Source organism: Rhinoderma darwinii, chromosome 1 (assembly GCF_050947455.1).
Source record: "Rhinoderma darwinii isolate aRhiDar2 chromosome 1, aRhiDar2.hap1, whole genome shotgun sequence".
Lineage (NCBI taxonomy): Eukaryota > Metazoa > Chordata > Amphibia > Anura > Rhinodermatidae > Rhinoderma > Rhinoderma darwinii.
In genome coordinates this window covers 127,194,282-127,217,104 of record NC_134687.1, presented here as the reverse complement: position 1 = coordinate 127,217,104, position 22,823 = coordinate 127,194,282, and the positions used below count along the sequence as shown (strand labels likewise).

At 40.3% G+C, this 22,823-nt stretch overlaps 1 protein-coding gene across 2 annotated transcripts in view; it reads right to left on the bottom strand.

Annotated features, from left to right (window-relative positions):
- The window catches only part of LRBA (LPS responsive beige-like anchor protein), a 641,245-nt gene that overhangs the window by 470,849 nt on the left and 147,573 nt on the right, over positions 1 to 22,823 (bottom strand). For both annotated transcript variants that reach the window (XM_075860361.1, XM_075860360.1), the window contains exon 33: positions 21,865 to 21,926. In XM_075860361.1, the coding sequence (XP_075716476.1) occupies positions 21,865 to 21,926 (62 nt within the window). The remainder of the gene's footprint in view (positions 1 to 21,864; positions 21,927 to 22,823) is intronic.

The window sequence follows — 22,823 nt, the reverse complement described above, 5'->3', positions numbered from 1 at the left end:
TTCATTACACACAGAGATTTCTGGTCCAGAGTCAGCGCAGCCGTCTACCAGGACATTTTCGAGCATTTCATGCTTCCTTCTGCTCACAAGCTTTATGGATATGCGGATTTCATTTTCCAGCAGGACTTGGCACCTGCCAACACTGCCAAAACTACTAATACCTGGTGTAATAACCACAGCATCACTGTGCTTGATTGGCCAGCAAACTCGCCTGACCTAAACACTAGAGAATATATGGGGTATTGTCAAGAGGAAGATGAGACACCAGACCCAACAATGCAGACGAGCTGAAGGCCGCCCTCAAAGCAACCTGGGGTTCCACCTCAGCAGTGCCACAGGCTGATCACCACCATGCCACGCCGCATTGATACAGTAATTCATGCAAAAGGAGCCCTGACCAAGTATTGAGGGCATATACTGCACATACTTCTCAGTAGGCCAACATTTCGGTATTAAAAATCATTTTTGAAGTTCAGCTTATATAATATTCTAATTTTCTGAGATACTAAATTTTTAGTTTTCATTAACTGTTAGGGTATGTGCACAAAGAACCTCAAAAACGTCTGAAAATACGGAGCTGTTTTCAAGGGGAAAGAGCTACTGATTTTCAGATGCTTTTTGAGCAACTCGCGTTCTTTTACAGCCGTTTTTGGAGCGGTCTTTCAATAGAGTAAATGAAAAACGGTTCCAAAAACAGTTCAAGAAGTGACATGCACTTACTTTTCACAGCCGTTTTAGGCGTCCGTTTTGAAAAACGGCTGCGTAAAAAAACGGCCCGTCTGCTTGCATTCTTCGGCCATTTACAGCCCAAAAAAAGGCCGTGTAAACATACCCTTAGCCGTAATCAACAACATTATAATAAAAAAATGCTGGACATCGATCACTCTGTGTGTAATGAATCTATATAATATAGGAGTTTCACTTTTTGTATTGAGTTACTGAAATAAATTAACTTTTTGATGATATTCTAATTCCTTGAGTATATAAAAATAGTGGTTTATTTAACACAAACTATTACATTTGTGCTGGGTAACTGCATATCTAAATGATCACGTTAACACAGTAAAATGTAACCAAATGTGTGACATAGAAGGTCATCTAAAAATGTACTCTGAGGGGAATTTTCTTTTATGTGACCCGTTCAAGTTCTTCTAATCAATACTACAGAATGGTTTCAAAAGGGGGTGATAAAAGTTGCTTTAAACCCACCAGCTACAAGCTTCGAACAGATGATCATCATTAGGGTAGTGTTACAATCCTGTACGGAGAAGCTGTATAAAATGTATCCTATTAGTACATGGTCAGTCTGTTTGACAACTGCAGTCTCGAAGACAAATGGCAGCTGCTGCCCTCTGAGGTCTGAAGTCAGGTCTGCGGGGAATTACAAGCCCAAGTGGTTAAAAAGAAAAAAAGGATTGCTTGTTCATTAGACAAGGCTTCAAGGAAAACGGGAATTCTACCATAAGAAAAGAACATCAAAAAGATCAGTTGTTATAACAAAAATATATAAGAGTGGAATCTCAATTATAAAGTAGACAGAACAGCACACGTTCACATATATCATTGTGGCTGATTATCATAATGGAACTAAAAAAAATGTTCAACCATTTTATTGTAAATAATATAAGTCCCCAAATGACCAGTATATTTAAAGATGTGGTGACCAGTAACTGTTTAGTAAATGCAGGCTGAACACCGAAAAAGGGCTCAGGCACACGGTCGTATTAAAGCTTTTGTTATATAGAACCATGAGGTGCACGAGACCACTACTTTACCGAAAAATGCCTCCAAATTTCAAGTGGATGTTTTTGCCCCATCCCATACAAATTCAACAGAAGAAGAAAAAAAAAAAAAAAAAGTAAGATTCTGGCTTGCTCCATAAGAAGCAACGCTTCTAGGAGAGAATATCTCCGCACATACGGTACCCCGTCAGAGCCTGTACAACTCTATACTAAGAAGTGGGGCTGCCTATGTGCACTGGCATGAAAGCATCAACAAGGCTTGGTCTTGCAAATGAGCCCTAATAAGTGATGGAGATTTTTGTTTTTTCCAGTGAGCATGTGTACAGCGCTGTAGAATATGTTGGGATTCCAAAAGCAATAGAAAACAAAAGAATTAAGCGTATGTATATAAGTTGAATTAAACTTGTTACACCTGTCATAGCAAGTTGAGGCCTTGCTTTAAAAAAATTTTTTTCCATTTGTTAAACAATTAAATGCTAAAAAATGTAGTGTTTAAGCACCGTTATTCGGGAAAATGCATGTACAGCAATGTACACAAACAATATTCACAACATCTGAACTTCATTTTCCTCTGAGAAAATAAAATCATTGTGATACAGATATTTAAGGTATGATATTTCAAAGATTTTTTTTTTTAGACGTTCACAATTATTTTTTTCTTCTCAGTGCAGGTCATATGAAAAATGAAGCACATTTTAAATAGTTTTTATTTTTATTTTTTTTAAGATAGGAACTAAACTTCACACTTTTGATATGTTGCTGAAACAAAGGTGCAGAAGCTGTAATCAGCCTGACGAGCGCTAAAGATGGCTCACAAAGAACGTCTATGTGAGCCATCTTCCGCTCGACAGGAAGCGCCGATCACAGCCGAAGGTGCAGGGCGCTCAGCTGAGCGCTTTTGCACTTTTGTTTCAGCTATGGTGGGGGTCCTGGCACCGCCACCGATCCAAACAATTGATATGTCTCTATGACCTATCAAAAGTTTGATGAAAGTGCATTTACTCTTTAAGTAAAGAAAAACTTACCCTTTTTTGTTTCTACAGCCTAGCCAGAGCTATGCATCTCCTGGTAATAGACAAATGAGTCTATTATACATACACAATCAGCTAAAAAAAAAATAAAAATGACGGAACATAATACAAAATAGTTTGAAAATGATGCAGCAAATCCATTTTTTCAGTGGTTACAGATCACTGCATGATGCTGATCCAGATACGGTTACACTAAGGTCAATGGTGAGAGTGGAGTACGCATCACAAATGTTTCATTCCAAGTCTGATGGGATGCAAATGTAAGTCTTGCCACAAAAGACAGGATGAAATGTTTATTTTGGGTTTTGCAGCGCATTTTTACTGTGCACAATGAGGCTGCTAGTAGTAAGGCTACAGTGTGTAACACGGGTCCCTTTATCAAACTCAAGGGTAACATAACAAGTATTAAACAATGCTTAACTCAATGTTTAATATGACAGCACAGTGTTTCCAGATTTCAAAAGAAAGGACGGCTGTAGAATATTTATGGCTGTAACAAATCCTTGAAGAGATACATAAAATTCATTAGTTTTTCCTTAATCAATTCTCGGATCAACATGCACATTAGCTTGTCACAGCCTAATTCAAAAAAAGCAATTACAACTCCATACTTTATGTAAAAAGATGACAGAAGGAATCTATGTTAAACCAGTCAGTGCAGAATGAAAGTGCAAAGAAAACAGATTAAGGATGATTTATTTGATATTTTTCAGCGCAGAAGTTAATTACAAGTAACTTCAACTCTTTATTATTTTACAGCGTGTAACGGATGCAAAAAATATTGTAGGTGCATCTCAATAGCAAATTGATCTCTCCAGTCACCATCACCATACAGTCATCATCATTACTATGGCTCCAAAGTAAGGCCACATCTACACAAGCATTTGTTCGGGAACTGTGACGTACAGATGGAGAATACAGTGAATAGACCTCTTTCGGCCTCTACTGAACCTTCATATGCCCCATATTTTCATATGGAGAAAAAATTGTGGCATGCTCCAATGCATGCATAATTATGGACCATATTCTTTTCTAAGCATTGCTTCTAGGTTAGAATACCGTGCCACAAAGTGGTGCATGGATGTGCCATACAGTCTACGAAAGAAGCTCAACTGCAATAGGCTGTAAATCTGCTGTGGGGGCATTTGGCCATACATCTAATTGTGAACTTCTTGTATATATAGGAGTCCAAATATAAATGTCCAAACGCATTAGCTAGTGTTGGTTATGGTCAGTGTTTTTCTATTAGGGACTTTTATAGCCTAACTATTGGCCCCTACTGATCCAGAAAACTGGGGTGTCCCATCTCTGACCCCAGTTAATAAGTGGCTATGCATGCGTTATCAAGCGGAGCATAAGGTGGTTTTGGTGAATCCCCTTTAAACTTACAACGCACCTGAGATTATAAATCATAAGTACAAAGATAAGAAACTTTGTAATATATCTTAGAGAAATATGCCTTTATCTACTTTTCAGACTATTTAGTCAACACAAGTACCCGCAAATGTCATATTTAGTCCATGAAAAGACAAACTTCACAACCACACAATTCAAGTTTGGGGCCTATTCACATCAGCGTTGCCTTTCCGTTGAGGGGTTTTATCTGAGGCTTCCGTCGGGTTAACCCCTCAACAGAAAGGCAAACGGAAACCTTAACCTCCGTTTGTATCACCATTGATCTCAATGGTGACGGAAACTTTGCTAAAGGTTTCCATTTGTCACCAATGTGACAGGGTTCCGTTGTTCTGACAGAATCAATAGCGCAGTCGAACACAGCCTTATGCATGTGCTTTTAGCCAAAAGAGGTATTGAATACCCCCAAAGCAAAGAGTCTTTCCATTATACTTTTTTACAATGTAGGAACTACTCCTGGGTTTGCCTAAAACAATGCATCCAAAATGGCACCAAACTTTGCTGTGTAAACAAGGCCTTATCAGTAGATCGGTGAATTAAGAGTACTAGTTATGCAAGATGAGGTTCAAGCATGAAAATTAAATGGTCAGTAAACATACAAGTACCAGTAAAAGGGAGTCTGTCAACACATTGTAGGCTAATACATGGCTGTCACCTCTAGTTAGTGTTAGGGTAAAGGAAGATGTACATACCAGTGAGGCGGATTATAGGACTTGCAACAGAGTAAAATAATTCCTACTGTTCTGCCGTGTGCCATATGCTAATTGGGATTGAGCAATCGCTGAGCCAGGAAGGATCCGCCATCTAGAGATCCATCCAATGCCCTCCCCCTCTGCAGTGGGTCGACGGCCCTGCTTGTAGGACGATGAAGACAAGCAGAGCTGTCTACCAACTGCAGAGGGAAGGGAGCACAGTTCAACCCAATTAGCGCACAGCGGAATAAAAGTTATTTTTTACCCTATGCCAAGCCCCTTCTTTTACCTTATCGCTAACTAGTGGTACCGGCCATTTATTAGCCTAAAATGTGCTGACAGACTCTCTTTAAAAGATCCCGACTTGGCTATAGACAGACGCTGGACAATATGTAGGCCTTACATTTCATTCAGCTTGCTCAGTTGTCCATAGTTGAACGGTTATGTTGTAACAGTAGGGAGCCAAATTAAAGAACACATTACTTTGAGCCGTCTCCACATCTAGAACTTTGTTTCCTGTCAGGAAGAGTTCCATTTCATTGCAGAGCCCAATCAGCAGGGAGCGACCAGAATTAAGTGCCAGTTGATATTACTTTGTTTTGTGTCAACCACCCTTGAGAATAATGTTCAAAGACTTCTCTAAGAGGTCAGCATGGTCTCATCCTTCTGACTAGACTGCTAAGCCACAGGGTGTGCTCCTTTTTCTATGAAATTCACCTTAAAGACTTCTGTTTTTTGAACCCTAGTGTGCTGAAGTCGCAACAGGAGTCCTTGTATTTCAAAAAATGACTGGTTTACACCTACATTATGATATCCTTCAGTCATTAACATCTGAAACATACGGCTTATATTTCAGAGTGGTAAAACCGTCTCTTCCCATTAAACTAATAGCTTTAAAAAGGTAGTCAAAATACGTTTTACAATGAAGTGCGAAAATTATACAGCATACACGACTATATACAGACTTGTGGGATTTGAAACTTATTTTAGAAAAAAGTGTAGGATACCAAAATATCTGGAGCTACATATTGTATCTGGCAAATCCGCATGTAAAACGCATCACCATTCCCTTTTAGTTTCAAATAAAAACCATTGACCTGATGGTCCATTGTATAAATCATTAAAAATAAATAAATATTAGGCCACAAAAACTAGAAGAGTATGTATATATGAGCCATTTTCACTGGAAAATATTTGGTCATTTGTACAAAAAAAGTGCAACGTGTGAACTAGGGGGTAGAAGGATGTAGCAAAATTCAAAGCTTGTGCATTATGGAGGTTTTATTCATCCATATAGACGACGTACATTAGTGGCATAGTAGTGTAAAAACAAAAAAAATTCGCAGAAATGTATAGCACACAGAATGTTACCAGTGCTTATGCTAGAGAGGACTTTATGCCAACAAAATGCATGCTGTAAATGACAATAAATGTCAACAAGCAAATGGATTCTTGTAATTGTTTCAAGAGCTCTGGTCTTATTAAAGGTCATGTCAAATTCAAAGCAATCTTTTCTTGATCACTTTACGTAACTCAATATGTTGCTTTTGTGCAATCATATACAAGACAAGGCAGACTTTTCACATCACATCTACGGCTTTGTTCTCATCTGCGTTGTGACATTCCGTTGTTCTGCTCAGTCAGGGGAGCAGAACAAGGGAGTAACGGAAGCAACGGTTCCGTCGCACAACTGACACAGACGGCGGCCGTCGGAACAAAAATTGACTTCAATAGGTTCCGTCGGCTTTCCATTAGGGTGTCCGTGATTTTACCGGAGACAATAGCACAGAATGCTGTGCTATGGTTTTCGGTAATCTCTGCTGGATCTGAGACTGAGGCCCCTAACGGAGTCTCCAACGCAGATGTTTACATAGCCTTAAAGGTTACCATCTATTTTCCAAAAATTCTATCACATCATAGTAACGGACATATATTTAAAGCAGATCTGTCATCATACCGTGTTCTCCTGTTTAAAGGACAGCATAGCATGGGTACAGGTCCGCTCTACTGTGCTGTAATAGAGTATAATAGTGCTCGCCGCATGAATACAGCGGACTCAGAAGAATATACCTTTGTATACCTTTATAATACATTTCAATAAAAGTTTTTTCATTGACAAGTATGCAAAAAAACATTTGTATATTCACATACCAGATGTCCGAGCACAAGAATTATAAAGAGAAGCATGGTGCTACATAAATACCAGGCATCCGTACCGGCAGATGTTATAGATCGCGGCTTCTGGAATTCCCTTCTCCTATGCCAACCTCTGACATGAAGAGGAAGTCACATTTGATTGGCATCTGACTTGCCAATGAAATTAGATGTTTAAAAGGGGAACAGCTGATCGGGTATAAGCATTTTTTTTTCTATTAAAATGGCCCTGTAGCTGTCTGGATTTGTGGGGGAAACTGAGCAGGACAATGCAATTCTGCAGCAGTAGGGGCTCAGAACTGTATAATACACATTGCAGCAGAACCTGAGGATATCCTAAGGATAGGCCATCAACTAACCATCACCGGATAACCCCTTTAACTACCTTTTGCGAGCCACGATAATGGCCAACTGCGATTCAGTAGCCTCAACCATAGTATATGAAGGAAGCCATTTGAAATTTTTCATGTGGGTCCCACCACTTATTACCATGCCACATCTTAAAAAATAACTATGGTTGTAATAAATAACATTTTATTTTTTAAAGTAACCTGACCTAGTGGCAGCTTCAAATTCCTCACTGTGCCAGTTACAGCAGACTGGTATCCCCATGTAGGTCCAAATGAAATTGGCCATACCATTGAGCCCACTACTTAGAATTGCATCAGCCACATAGCAAAGACAATCGTACAGAAATGTTTACTACTAAATTAGTGACCGTACAACAGAACAAACGCAGTGCCCCTATAATCCAACACATTTCCGCAAAGTTTCTGCATTGTTCTCTACAAACAGAAGCTTGCGTTTCAGCAGCCACTAAAATGTAAACCTTTCTTCCCATCCCAAGCTCAATAGCAGTCTAATCCAACCAGAAGATCCCTGGCACAAAGCTCAACTTTGAATGAGCTAAAAATCAACCCACCATTCACTGAATTTAATCCCCTTCCTGCACCAGGCCGTACAATGTGCTGAGGAGCTGTGCCCACTGCATCAGCTGACACCCTGCTGCAAGGGCAGGGATCGGAGATAATTCAGATCCAAGCTGAGTTAACAGCGACAGAACCCAATTGGTGCTTCGGTGACACGATTGCGCAGTGACGATGGGTTGCTATAGCAGCCAGGGGTCTTACAAAGCCCTGCCAATTATGTTTGTTTATTAAGCTCTGCCTGAGGAAGTAGTGCAGTGTATTATGTAAGCGATCAAGGGATTGTATGTTAAAGCCCCATAGTTGGACTAAAAACAATTGTAAGAAAAAAAACATTCGATCACGTGAAAAAAATCCAAAATCGAAAAAAAATAAAAAGGAAAATTATAACGATTTTTCCTTTGAAAATGTTTTAGAGGGAAAATTAAAACAAAAAAAAAAAAAAAAAAAAAGAGATAGAAGTGTGATGGCAGCAACTGTAACGACCCGTACTATAAAACTACTACGTTATTTATCCACCACAGTGAACAAAAGGACATGCTCTCTCTAGAACAAGGACCCCTGACCCCTGACCCCGTCCTACCTTTTGCCACTGACTGACGAGGTGGCCGATTTATCAAGAAACAGCCCAGCTTGTTTTGCTACGCTCTTTCCGGAACTCCCATAGAAGTGTATGGGAGTTAGGCCTCATGCACACGACCGTAGTGTTTTTCTGGTCCGCAAAATCCAGGACCGTGTTCCGTGAAATGTCCTCCGCAGTTCATCCGTATAGAATCCGCAGTTCATCAGTATGTAATCCGCAAAATGCGGATAAAAAAAAAAAAAGCCTAGGTAAAACAGGACGACGACAGAACTCAATCCCGGTCGTCGCCTAGCAACACTTCAGCAAATCCGCAAACTGCGGTTGACACACGGAGGTGTACCCGCATTTTCCACGGGCCCATTGACTTCTATGGGCATGTCCGCATCGAATTTGCGGGCCGTAATAAGACATGTCCTGAGTTTCTGCGGCACGGATTTGCGGACATGCGGAGACCCGTGAAAACACGGATAGTGTGTATGGGCCCATAGAAATGAATGGGTCCGCAATTCTCCCGTGGATTTGTGGGGGAATTGCGGACGCAAAAACACGTTCGTGTGCATGGGGCCTTAGAGAGACAGCGTAGCTCAGCGATCTCCCAAGTTCCAGACAGGGGAAGTGATACTTAGCTTACAAAAGCTCTGCTGTAGGAAAACAGTAGTACAGTATATTAGTAAGTTATTAGCTTTGGGTTAAAAAAAATAAAATAATGGATGTTCTGTGCCTGGACAACTCTTTTAAAGAGTAAAACTGCACTTTCAAAACTTTTGATATGTCAGACATATTAAAAGTTTGGATCGGTGGGGGTCTGGGTGCCAGGATCCCCAACGTTGCTGAATCAAAAGGTGCATTAGCGCACAGCACAGCGCACCCTGAAACTTCGGCTGCGATCAGTGCTCCAGGTCAGGCTTAAGAGGGCTCTCATAGACGTTCCATGTGAGCCCATCTTCAGCCTGACAGGGTGTGCGGATCACAGCCGAAGGTGCAAAGAGCTCAGCTGAGCGTTTCTGCGCCTTGGTTTTAGCAACGGTCGGGATCTCAGAAACCCGGACCACCACCAATCCAAACTATTGATATGTCTCTATGACATATCAAAAGTTTGATAAACGTGCAGTTACTCTTTAAAGGCCCCATGCATACAACTGTAAAATTGCCCGTAATTACGGGCCCATTCATTTCTATGGCTGACGGACACCTTCCCGTATGTCTACGGGAGGGTGTCCATGCCGTAGAAACCTGCCGAAAAAAATAGGACATGTCCTATTTTTTTATTTTACTGACCATGCTCCTATACTTCATAATGGGAGCACGGCTCGTAAAAACGGCCAGCTGTCCGTGGTCGTCCGTGCCCGTAATTACGGGTTATAATTACTGGCACGGTCGTGTGCATGAAGCCCGAGTGTCTAAAGATGCTTGGAATGAGGAGGGCAAAACATTCTACAAGTTTGAGCCATTTCAAATTCTCTGCCCTCACTTTAACAGTACCCGATCAAGCGGCGATAAGAGCAATGGACATTGTGGTAAATTTAGTAGGTAAAAACAGTTTCTCTAAAGTAAGAGACCATCTCAGAAGTGATCTATAATTGATCACGTAGATGGGGCAGTGGTGAGAATCCTGAAAAGACAGTTGGTTGTCATGGACTTGGGGAGACTGAGGAACACAAAAGAAGCCCACAATCTGTATTTGGCTCCTAAGCCACACATTGCGCCCCTTGATATATACAATCCATGAAAAAGCACCAACTTATTCGCCTATAGTAAAGCATAAGCACGCCTAGTATAATTCCAGTAACTCAAGTCACAGCTCGATTAAGAACAGACATCCATTTTATTGGTTTTGTTAAACAAAACACTCAAGATGATCTGGCTTATATGTACTAGTCTTTTAAAAACCAACAGTAACATTTTATAGATATTAATGGAAAAATCAAGTTTCAAATTCACATTTAATAGCATTTTTTTCCTCATTTAATTAATTACTTTGGACACACGGGCCAGACACAATGATGTTCCTTTTCCCAACACATCCTATGCATTTCTGATAAATGGGAGAAGAATAGATGACCTGGCAGAAGGCTCGCACAATAACATGTGATTTACAGGACATGAATGCAGCTATTGCAAGATTTATCTGACAGCCCCCTCCGATAGTGGCCTGCTGAGTATCCGATGGGATGATTTCTAGTCAGGAAAGTCTGCGACCTGGTAGCCGTACACATTATTTATTTATTAGATGTTTTGGGTTGAAACCATTTTTAAATGATGCACTTCACAATGCATAGCCATAAATTTCGCTTTAAAGCCTTGAAGGGAGGTAGTGTTATTGGAATGTATGTCAACCTGAATTAGGATGAGCAAAACAACGCTTTTATCAAGTGGCCTTCGATGTGATGTGTATTGTTTCAAAAACTATATTCACGTCAAATAAACAAAAATGCTCTGCAGTAATATTACAGGAAATATTTCTTATACCCTAAGTGGAACGTAGCTGTCAAAACACGGAGAGGACAGTGCTCCGGGATAAAGAATTCACTGACATTTCTGCAGTATGTTGTATTAAAATGTAAGAAAAAGCCTTTTACCAATAGTGCCGGGGCCTTACAGCCACATTTATCCATACAACATTATGGCTGGCAGAGTAGTAATAATAGAACTTATCAAAAAGGACCTAAACCGCCACTGAGAACAAACAGATTATCAGGTAATTGCCACTCAAGTAATATGCCGAATGAGCCTCATGAAGAAGAAAAGGTGGAAGGTCTCAAGGTTACATTTTTCAAAATGTTCAGTTTCTTCATTTTCTTTTTGCATACTGGGAACAAAAGCAAAAAAGAAAAAAAAAAAAAAAAAAAAAAAAAGAATAGAAGAGTTCTGTCGTTTCGTACGTCACTATTGAAATCCATGAAACCTTCCGTTTTTGTCAGTCAGGGCTCTATTCCGACGGAACGTCAGAATAGACCCCGAATGGATGTGTGAACGAAGCCTTAAACTTCGCCTATTTACAGTAATCCCTTATTATATACGGTATATGTTATTCGAATCAGTACATGCATAAATGATTCTGGTAGAAGAGCAAGGAAATAAAATTCCCCGCTTCAGTCAAAGGCTGCAACAGCATAGGCTGCAGTAAAGGGCATCAACATATAACTGTGGACTAGTCCAGTGGCCTATTGTCCATTTAATCCACCACTGGCACAAATAGTGCTCCTAGAATATATGGTTGTGTTCAGATGGCACTGAATAGTCATGCGATGGACATGGTCAAATGCATGTATGCTACCTTATGTTTCACGCCTCATTTAAATAATCTACAAGGTCTTTATTTTAGTTTGGAATGCGTTACGCGATATCCGTTGCCATGTATGGCCTTGACAAAATATGGAGCATTTCTTTCTGTATGTAAAGCGAAGCTCACACTTGCTTTGTATAATTGGTTACGCTTATCCATTTTTATCCTTTTCCTAATGTAAAAATGAATCAGTTAAAAATCCCATTGAAACCAATGTGATTTTTAATTGCATCCGTTACTGTCCGTTCGCGTCCGTTATGTTAGTCACCCATTTTTTATATAGGAGTACAGGACCTTTTCTCCATTAAAAAAAAAACATCCATTAGACATCTGTTTTTTTGATCATTGTTGTCAATATAAAACGGATTGTAATCCGTTATTTTGATTTCAATGGGATTTTAACAGATCCGTTCTTAGATCAGAATAAGGTTAAAAACAGATCAGAGTAACGGATTATACAACCCAAGTGTGAACTTAGCTTTATGTTTATATGGGAGTTTAAGAGTTCATCAGTTGTAAGCAGAAAAGGAGGAATAAAAAGGAGATCGAGAGATAGATAGATAGATAGATAGATAGATAGATAGATAGATAGATAGATAGATAGATAGATAGATAGATAGATAGATAGATAGATAGATAGATAGATAGATAGATAGATAGATAGATAGATAGATAGATAGATAGATAGATAGATAGATAGATAGATAGATAGATAGATAGATAGATAGATTTTTATTATTTAGATTTGTCAACTAAAAATTTTACTTTACTCCAAAAAGATTTTTGGGGGGTTAGAAGCAAATGTCTCCTAGGTAAATTTAACGTTTTTTATTTATTTTAGGTTCTGAAGCACTGTAATGGTAGTAGCGGTGAAAAAAAATAATAATTATATTTTCACTTACTTGACTAATTTAACATCCTACCTGTACATATACAAAGGAAAACGTATAGGATTTCAATATCACAGACCTTCATGATTAATAATGCCCTCCAAGAGCGTTAACACAAGTCAGTCTGTGTGGATTATTTAATTATGCCAAGATAACGGAGCTTATTTCTTTACTTTAGCACATCCATAAGACATGACAAATGTGAAAAGTTTACACAACATTAGTACATGTTAACTTTGCAAAGCTACCGTATTATTTACGTGATTAAAATCCAGTTTTTGACCTGATCTCTCGATCTTTGGCACTGAAACCCTTCCATCACATTAAAAAAAATTAATTAGAGTTTTAGCAGTCGAATCTCACTTCCTACCTTATCTGAGCACACCCCTTCCAAAAAAACAGAAAGCCAATCCATCAAATTCAAGCAGCCCCCTCCCAGTATCTGCAAGCTATTGAGCAGACATTCAATTTCATATATCTCCAGCTTTCATACAGCCAAAAGACAGTTCACTTCTTAACAAAATGAATCGCTTTGGTGACTGCCACTATGACCTCTTTGAATAAGGAAAATTGTAAGTGAAAAATGTAATTATCACACTACAACAAGCCTAAAAGCATCTGGAACCAATTCCGAGCCTATAGTTTTATCATTCACACTTCCAAACTGCCAAATCGGAAAGCTTGTGTTCTTCATTAGATAAAGTGTATTCCACAACTACATTGAAGGGAAACAACATTCAGTACAAGTCTTCTAAAACAATTGTTCCATATGCAGCTTTGTTAGGTTATACAAAACCGTGACATAAGATAAATTGATGCATATTTATTTTATTTGCAGGCACAAAGCTTCAAAATTGCATCAGAAAAAATAATGCCAAGGATGGCTACAGATTTAAAATGTTACAGCCCACCATGTGAGCTTGTGGTCATGCTAGGTTTTTGTTTTTTTACTTTTAGAGTCATCTCTATATTACCTTTTATTTAAATAATAATGAATAATGCCCTGGGCACTACATTCTACTGATGTTCCCTTCCCCTTAGAATGAATCAAATGGTGTGGTATAATATTGTCCAATTAACGATGCCCAATTAAACTATGAATAAAAACGGTATCATGTGCAGTTGCCCTTCTATAGGTTTGGGCACCATGCATGAGTTCAGGGGTGCAAGTTTCAGGCCATCAGGCCCCTCTTCAGTAAGGCCACGACCGCACTGGCTGAATCGACGTCGGTACAGAGCTTGCTCTGGTGATTTGCATTCTGGTATGTATAGTCTTTACGCCAGGCGATACAATAACCTGAAATAGAAAGACTACCTGTGCCAATGCACTCAATGTACGTACAAGGAAAATCTATTTAGAAATTGTAACATGGTGTTCAAATTATTTACCCTTTAAGTCCCTACTTTACATGGTGGAGAAATATGAGCTGAGCGAATGTTTTTTTGAAGGTTTACTAGATAAAGCGCTTTTAATGACTGATAATGGGCTTCTGTATTCACTAGTTTATTACAGATTTCCTCACAATAATTTTCACATGAATACGTCTCTAATTGAACTTATTTGACAGCACGATCAAAAAAAAGGACATCAATTAAAAGCAAAAAATGCATTCTTATCTTACATACCTCATTCACATCTGCGATGGAGGCAATGATAGGGGCCTCAGTCACAGATCTGGCCGAAAATATATCGGAAACTATGGACACCATGACGGAACTCATTAAAGGTCAATGGGTTCCGTTGGCCACCAATGGTTTCTGTCATGCAACGGAACGGGCGCTTACGGTATTTTCTTGTTCTGTTCCTCTGACGGAACAGAACCAAAACAATGACGCAGATGTGAATGAGACCTAAAAGCTCTGCTTTGAGAAGTCACCTAATGATTCCTTATCATATGCATTCTAGTACACCCAAAGGGAGGACCCCTTTTTTGTCCTAACGAAACGTATCAGTCCTTTCATTTTGATTTTTGAAAATTGATTATTTTAATTTAAAGTTCCCTTTCAGGTCTCCTAGAGAATTTCATTTTTTACTCTGCTTTCACTGTTAACCTTGTGAATATGGTACAATACCTTTTAGAAGTAGCAATTTTTCGTGTAAAGATTAAGGCTGGATTCACAAGGGAACAGAAATGCTGCGGATTTTCCAATGCCGAAAATTGCAGTTCCAGACACGTGGATGAGATTTAAACCATCGGTTTTGGATGTTCACTGCAGATTTCACCCTTTTCAATGGGTCAAATCTGTGTGCATTTTGTTTTAGAAATACTACGGGAATGCTGCGGAAGATCCTGGGTGAACCCAGCCTTAGGCTACATGCACACGTCGCGGAATTCGATGTGGAAAATCCACAACAAAACCACCGATAAATGCAGCCAATTCTGAAGATAAAAATCAGCCCTTAACCATTTCATGACCAAGAGTCATTGATACCATTGTGTCCAGGTCAAATTTTACATTTTTGATATGAACTTCTTTAAACCATAATAGTATTGAATATTATAAATATTCTTATTTTGTTTTTTCAAGACTTTTGAGGCTTTTATTTTTTATATTAGCATAACTCCATGCTCTTAACTTTTATTATGAGCAGACAAAATCACTAGATATGTGAATTTTTAGAATATATTTTTAGAATATATATATATATATATATATATATATATATATATATATATATATTCTTCCCCCTCCATCAGCCTGATTCGATGTGAGGGTAGAGTGAAAAGGGCTATAAGGCTATAGGCACACGAGTGTAAAAAAAAAAAAAAAATATGTTGTTTAAAAAAAAAAAAAAAAAAATCGAAAAAAAGATCAACGGTTAGCTTTTTATGGCCCTTTGCAACATTGTGTCTCAATTTTTCATCCAATTCCCGGCTGCCTGACTGTTTTTAACCGCCGTTCGCTTTTCTTGGCCGTTGAAAAAAAAAGATGAATTTCCTTGGTCAGGGTTCCCCCCCCCCCCCCATTTCCTAGAATCACCACAGTGCTCACTATAGATAGTGCCAATGCCCACTGTAGATAGTGCCCACATAGATTGGCACTGTGTTGGCACTATCTACAGTGGGCACTGGCACTTTTTACAGGACACTGGCGCTATGTATATAGGCACTACTTGTGTCACTATGTGAATAACGCAGTCTCCTGTAGATAGTGTCCATATAGTGCCACAGTGCCTATAAAGATAGTGCCACACCCTGTAGATAGCGCCACTGATTCTTCCTCTAGGAGCGGAGTCCCTGGCTAGAGTGCTGCCGACACTCTGGCCGGGGATTCCGCAGTGACAACAGTGACGTCAGGGACTCCCTCTAGGAGTGGATTCCCTGCCAGAGGCTTGCCGACACTTTGGCCGGAGACACTGCTTCTAAAGGGAGCTCCAGACGTCACTGTCAACTGTCCCAGCCAGAGTGTCGGCGATGCTCTGGCTGGGGACTCCGCTCCTAGAGGCAGCTTCGGTGGTGCTATAAAAAGGCGGGGGTGGGGCTATCTACAGGGGTAGTGACGTGCTATTTACGGGGGTGTGGCGCTATCTACAGGGGGCAGTGTATTCCAGCATTTAAAAGCCCCTAACGTCACGGTCCATATATGGACCGTGACTTCAAGAGTTTTCCCAAGACAGGAGTCCCCTGCCAGAGCGCTCGCCATGCTCTAGGCAGAGACTCCATTTGGGAGAGAGCCACGAGACAGTAAAGTGCAGCACTGCTTCAGTGTGTACAGCACTGTACTTCTAAGTGTCCTAACTGTGATCAAACACATGCTTGTTTGATCAAACTAAGGGGGAGAGATGATGGCACTTGTGGAGAGGTGCCGGCAGACAGGAAAGTGCAGCGCTGCCCACACTGAAGCAGCACTGCACAGATTAAACCATGTTCCAGGCTGCCAACTTTTATATACGTGACAACTGCACAGAGCATCAGCAGATGAAACGTATATAGTCGCATGGCTGACGTGAAGGGGTTAATAGTGCGTTCTTAAAGAGGCTCTGTCACCAGATTTTGCAACCCCTATCTGCTATTGCAGCAGATAGGCGCTGCAATGTAGATTACAGTAAAGTGTACATCGGGGCGTTTTTACTTCTTTTACTAGCTGGGCGTTCTGACGAGAAGTATCATCCACTTCTCTTCAGAACGCCCAGCTTCTGGCAGTGCAGACAGCGTGTTCTCGAGAGATCACGCTGTGACGTCACTCACAGGTCCTGCATCGTGTCGGACGAGCGAGGACACATCGGCACCAGAGGCTACAGTTGATTCTGCAGCAGCATCAGCGTTTGCAGGTAAGTCGATGTAGCTACTTACCTGCAAACGCTGATGCTGCTGCAGAATCATCTGTAGCCTCTGGTGCCGATGTGTCCTCGCTCGTCTGACACGATGCAGGACCTGGGGAAGTGACGTCACAGCGTGATCTGCCAGAAGCTGGGCGTTCTGAAGAGAAGTGGATGATACTTCTCGTCAGAACGCCCAGCTAGTAAAAGAAGTAAAAACGCCCCGATGTACGCACCAAATACACGCCCAGTTGTAGTTTTGCAAGCCTCATTTGCATAAATACAAAAATGGTCATAACTTGGCCAAAAATGCTCGTTTTTTAAAAATAAAAACGTTACTGTAATCTACATTGCAGCGCCTATCTGCTGCAATAGCAGATAGGGGTTGCAAAATCTGGTGACAGAGCCTCTTTAACCGGTTAAGGACTAGGCTGTTTTACAGCTAAATGACCAGAGCAAATTTCACAATTTTGCTATGCGCTTCTTTAGATGACTATAACTCAGCAGGTGAATAAAGTTCATCTTTGAATTTTACACTCTTTTTAAAGGACAGATAGGGCTTTGTTTTAGTGGCATTTGTCAGTATATATCATTTTTTTTTCTCTCTCTAAAGTGGGCAAAATTGGAAAAAAATGTGAAGATTTAAAAATTTGGATGTGGAAACAGCTACAGATTTTATGCTGTGGATTTTCATTTTATATAACTTCTCAAGATACAATTTGGAGATAAAAACGCAAGATAAACTGAAATGCTGGCAATTTAAAAAAAAAAAACGGCAAATCCGCACATCATACACACAGTGTGCACGTGGCCTTCGTGTTATCCGCTCTATGTTGTGTAAACATAATTTATGGGAATAGTGGCTCAGTGATTAGCATGCTGGGGGGGGGGTCCTAGGTTTGAATCTGACCAAGGGGCAAAATCTGCATGAAGTTTGTATGTCTTCCCACTGTTTGCCTAAGTTACCGCCAGAACTTCTGTTTTCTCCCACACTCTACAAAAACTACTGAGAGGGTAATTGGCTTCCTACGAAGTTGTCCCATGTGTAGAGAGAGGGAGAGAGAGGGAAATAAGACTGAGGCACATTGGGGACAGCGACACGTGTCAAGTATCTGTACAGGACAATTTGTACAGTGCTGCAGAATATGTCAGTGCTATGTAAGTAGCAGAAATAAGTAAATATGTTTCCTTAAGGCAAATGTCTTAGGGTATGTTCACACGCAGTGACCAAAAAACGTCTGAAAATACAGAGATGTTTTCAGGCGAAAACAGCTCCTGATTTTCAGACGTTTTTGTAGCAACGCGCGTTTTTTCTCTGCGTATTTTACGGCCGTTTCTGGAGCTGTTTTTCAATGGAGTCAATGAAAAACGCCTCCAAAAATTTCCCAAGAAGTGACATACACTTCTTTTTCGTGGGCGTCTTTTTACGCGCCGTATTTTGACAGTGACGCGTAAAATTAAGGCTCGTGGGAACAGAACACCATAAAACCCATTGAAAGCAATGGGCAGATGTTTGTAGGCGTATTAGAGGCGTTCTTTCAGGCGTAATTCGAGGCGTAAAATGCCCAAATTACGTCTGAAAACAATGCGTGTGAACATACCCTTACACATTGCTGTGTGGTGTATTTGCTCAGTGCAGGGTCCCCCCACCTCCCTTTTGAAAATGAAGATCAGATTTAAAAAAAAAATAAAAAAAAAAAATAGATGAGGCGGTGTATAAGGCCACTTTCAGACAGGCGTAATGCGGGTGCTTCTTTGCGCCCATATTATGGACAAAAAACCCAGGTCTCCCGCTGTTCATCTGAACCGGAGTTCGAGAAATACAGCAGGTCCAGGTATTGCGTGCAAAAAAAATAAAAATACACCTGTATAATGCCCATCTGAAAAAAGCCTAAAGCGGTGTGGTCAGCAAAAATGTGGCAACGGTTATGCGAGAACCCTGGCATAGTACGGTAGCTGTTTAACTATGTTTATGATTGAATATTTTTTCTATATTTTTAAATATTTACTGTGATCTAAAGAAAAACATAACACTCATACTTATATAGGCCACATATTTCCCTATTGTTTCAATAGTGATTCATTACACTCAGGGATAAAATCCATTATTGCTATCAAATGCCACACGGTGACCGGAGATTACAATAATAAGCTCACTAGAAGTACACCTACTTCTTGATACTTTATTGTAAAATCCATTAGGTGTAATCTCCTCAAGTAATTGTTCTTTTTGCACTTTATTGACAATGTGCATCATTGATTTTCCACACCTTCTATGATTCCTTCATTTGTATTCATGAAATGTCTATCAGTTCAGTCTAAATAAATGTGGTGGCATAAGCAGTAAGATGAAGCAAATCGATGAAAAAGAAACATTCATTTTGCATTATCCTTATTCAATGGACAGCACGGCCATGCCGGCTGCAAATGAAGGTCAAAGGTTTGTCAATGGGTCAGAACCCTTGACCTACAGACTGATACCCTTCTCATTAAAAAAAGCTATTCTAACCCATCCAATGACAGGGTTTACAAGCAAAATGATAGCAAAGGAATAGCTTATTTGAAAGAGATACTAGAACTCAATAAAGCCATTTTCCTTTAATTACAGAAAAAAAATGGTGAAGTTTAGAACAAAGATTAAACTAATGTGTTCTCATTAACAGGTCACTCAGGGTTTACAGGGCAGCTTCAAATACAGCCTAACGAAAATTGGATATTACATTTTATTGTAACATTAGAAGTCCTGAAACTTGTTTTAAAAATACCACATGGTACCTAGAAAATTCAATTTGGGGGCAACCTCCTAAATCCATGGTCTCCCACTCCCTTACTGCACCTAAACTCAACTTTTTGTAGCTTTGCCAACACAGATATTTTCCAATAACCTCTCTACCAAGGAGCCCTTATGAGTGGTTGAACACCATATGCTTCCACTGCACTACTGGATGACCCATTTCTTCAACACCGTGGTCTTTCGGTTCTATTGCCTCTCACAGTGGTGGACAAACATAAGCAACTTTGAGGCACCTCCTCTACTGGACTCTCAGCATTGACTCTCCGCCAACCTGAGAGTCAATCATGCAGTCTCCATTATACGGACTCAACCCCCACATCTCTGCATTCCAACCAATAACTACTCATCCACCTTGTGCAGTGGAAATACAGTGAAGTAGAAGATATGGACTTTCCAGCACCAAGGGTTCCCGTAAAATTTTCTTTTTATTTAGGCATCACATCAAATCCACAAGATTGCCTCTGCTTACACATTTCGAGACATACTGCCTCAGTCATGAGGTCATTAAACATAAGCGGAGGGCGTCTTGTGGATTTTATGCAATGTCTATATAGGGAAGGATTTCAAAGCAACTTCTGTGCTGGAAATTTCCCTTTTCTGGAATGATCTACACTACCTATGGCAAATAGGTAACTATTTAGAAATGCAAAGAATATACCGTATATATCGGCGTACAAGACGACTTTTTACACCCTTAAAAAAAATTTCAAAAGTGTGGGGTCGTCTTATATGCCGGATATTGTCTACATTAGGGATGCACATTGCAGCCGCACAGCTCAGTATAATACACATGAATGTATGGGAGCGGGGCTGCGGCTGTGTTATTCAGCCACAGCCCCGCTCCTGAGTCATAAGTTCGCGGGGTCAGGATGATGCAATGCGGCCAGCGCTGCACTAATGAGCGGCGGCACTGGAGACAGAACATGGCGGGCGCGCTTCAAAACACCCCCATGTTCTGTCTTCAGTGCCTGAACTGCCGCTCATTAGTGCAGCGCCGGCCGCACCTCCTCATGCTGACCGCGCGCGCACTTCCTGTCAGGAGCGGGGCAATGGCTGTATTACACAGCCGCAGCCCCGCTCTATAACGGCGGAGATCAGAGAAACCGCTCATCTCCGCCGTTCTTCCCCTGAATGCTGCGATCACAGCTGACTGCAGCATTCAGCGGAAAGTGAGAAGGAAGGATGCCCCTGGATCGCGTCACAGGGAATTCCTGTGACGCGACCGAGGGCCATACCATATATGGGCAGACAGCCCAGGGTCTATTGACGGACCCCAGGGCTGTCTTACCATATTTCATGTTGTTAGGACATACCCAAGTATGTCCTAACAACTGCCTGTGTATTATCCGTCCACAGGTTAATGTACTGGCATATATCTGATATATGTCAGTACATTAAAGTTTAAAAATAAAGTAAAAACAAAGTATTGTTAAATGTAAAAAAAAATACACCTTCACCTTTTTTACAATAAACATTAAAATAAGTCTCAATACATAAAATACACACATTCAGTAATGGCGCGGACAACAATGTTTTTGCATCATTTATGATGTGTACGCTGTAAAAAGGGCCCGCCCTTTCCTCTCATTCCCTGCCTCTCAGATCTCGCGCGATGAAGCAGCCTTTCTGCGCATGCGTGAGTTCAAAGAGACACAGAGTCCTGGGTCCTGCCGCCGATGGCCATAGTGAAGCGCTCCTGCACGAAATGGTGAGTATATCTTAAATTCTATATTTTAAGGGTAAAAGTTGGGGGTCGTCTTATACGCCCAGTCGTCTTATACGCCGACATATACGGTACATGCTGTTCATCTTGAAACATTCACCCTGTTATCGGGGGGGGGGGGGGTGTCCCCTGATGCACCTTTCCCCACAAATTCGTAGCGTTCTTATTTATACATGGAAAGACGGATTGGTAACCTTGCTTTTCTTTAAAAAAAAAATATTTTTTAATTGTGCCCCCCAATGGCACCATGAAGAGAGTCTTGCCCATCGTGTCCTGCCCCTGCCAGTTATACACGTAGAGTCTAAAAATATTTTTTTGTTCATTAAAAATAAAAATGAATACTACAAGAAAGCATTTAAGCATACATACCTGGGAGCACAGGAGCATGACCAACTCCACAACTGAGCTACTAGATTTCATGCACACCAGGCCTTTAAAAAGAAAAGAAACAACATTTAGAATCAGAGAAAATAAAACCTAAAACATCAATACCAGATTTCTACATGTTGCATATGGTGTTACATGTACATATAAAAGTAAAAAGTATCATGCAAATCTTCACATATTATGCCAGAGAACCATTACAGGAAATTCTAAAACCTGAAGAGGGTAAAAACCATGAATCTTATAAATCACATCCATAAACATACTGGACCTGTCTGATATAGGGGGCAAAGAAGTGATGGTGATGTACAATGATGAAAATGTGCTTATTACATACTCCTCACACCTAAAGACTAACTTTTCATTTCAACTACCATAGGCACCGGCTTCACAAGCAAGAATCTCAAATAAAATGGATTCGAAATATGTCCAAATATATATTCAACAAGTAGAGATGAAGTGCCACCACAAGGACATTACTAAGTGTGCTTTAAAAATGGAATAAAATATATTCATGTTGGATCTGAAGAGAAGAGAGAAGCTGCTGCCAGATGGGCCTCGCAGCACCTTATTCCCCTCTTCACATTGAAATTAACATGCCCGCTCGGCCAACAGTTATTACATGCGTATGGCCAGCTCAAGAGGTTACCAACTAGATAACAGTAACATTACAATGAAGTCGTTCCAATTTCCGGGGTGTAATACCGAACCTTTTTCTCAAACATAATGCCGGAATGTGATATTTAGTTACAAAGCCCAACTCATTTTTTATAGCAAAGTGAAGATGAATTGCATCTTCCAATATGATAACGACCCAAACTAAACTTCATAAAAGAAACATCTAAATCATGACAAGGACCAGTGTGAGACCAGAACCAAATCCTCACTAAATATCTGTGGAATGACCTAAAGATGGCTGTCCACAGAAGAACCCCTATTAATAT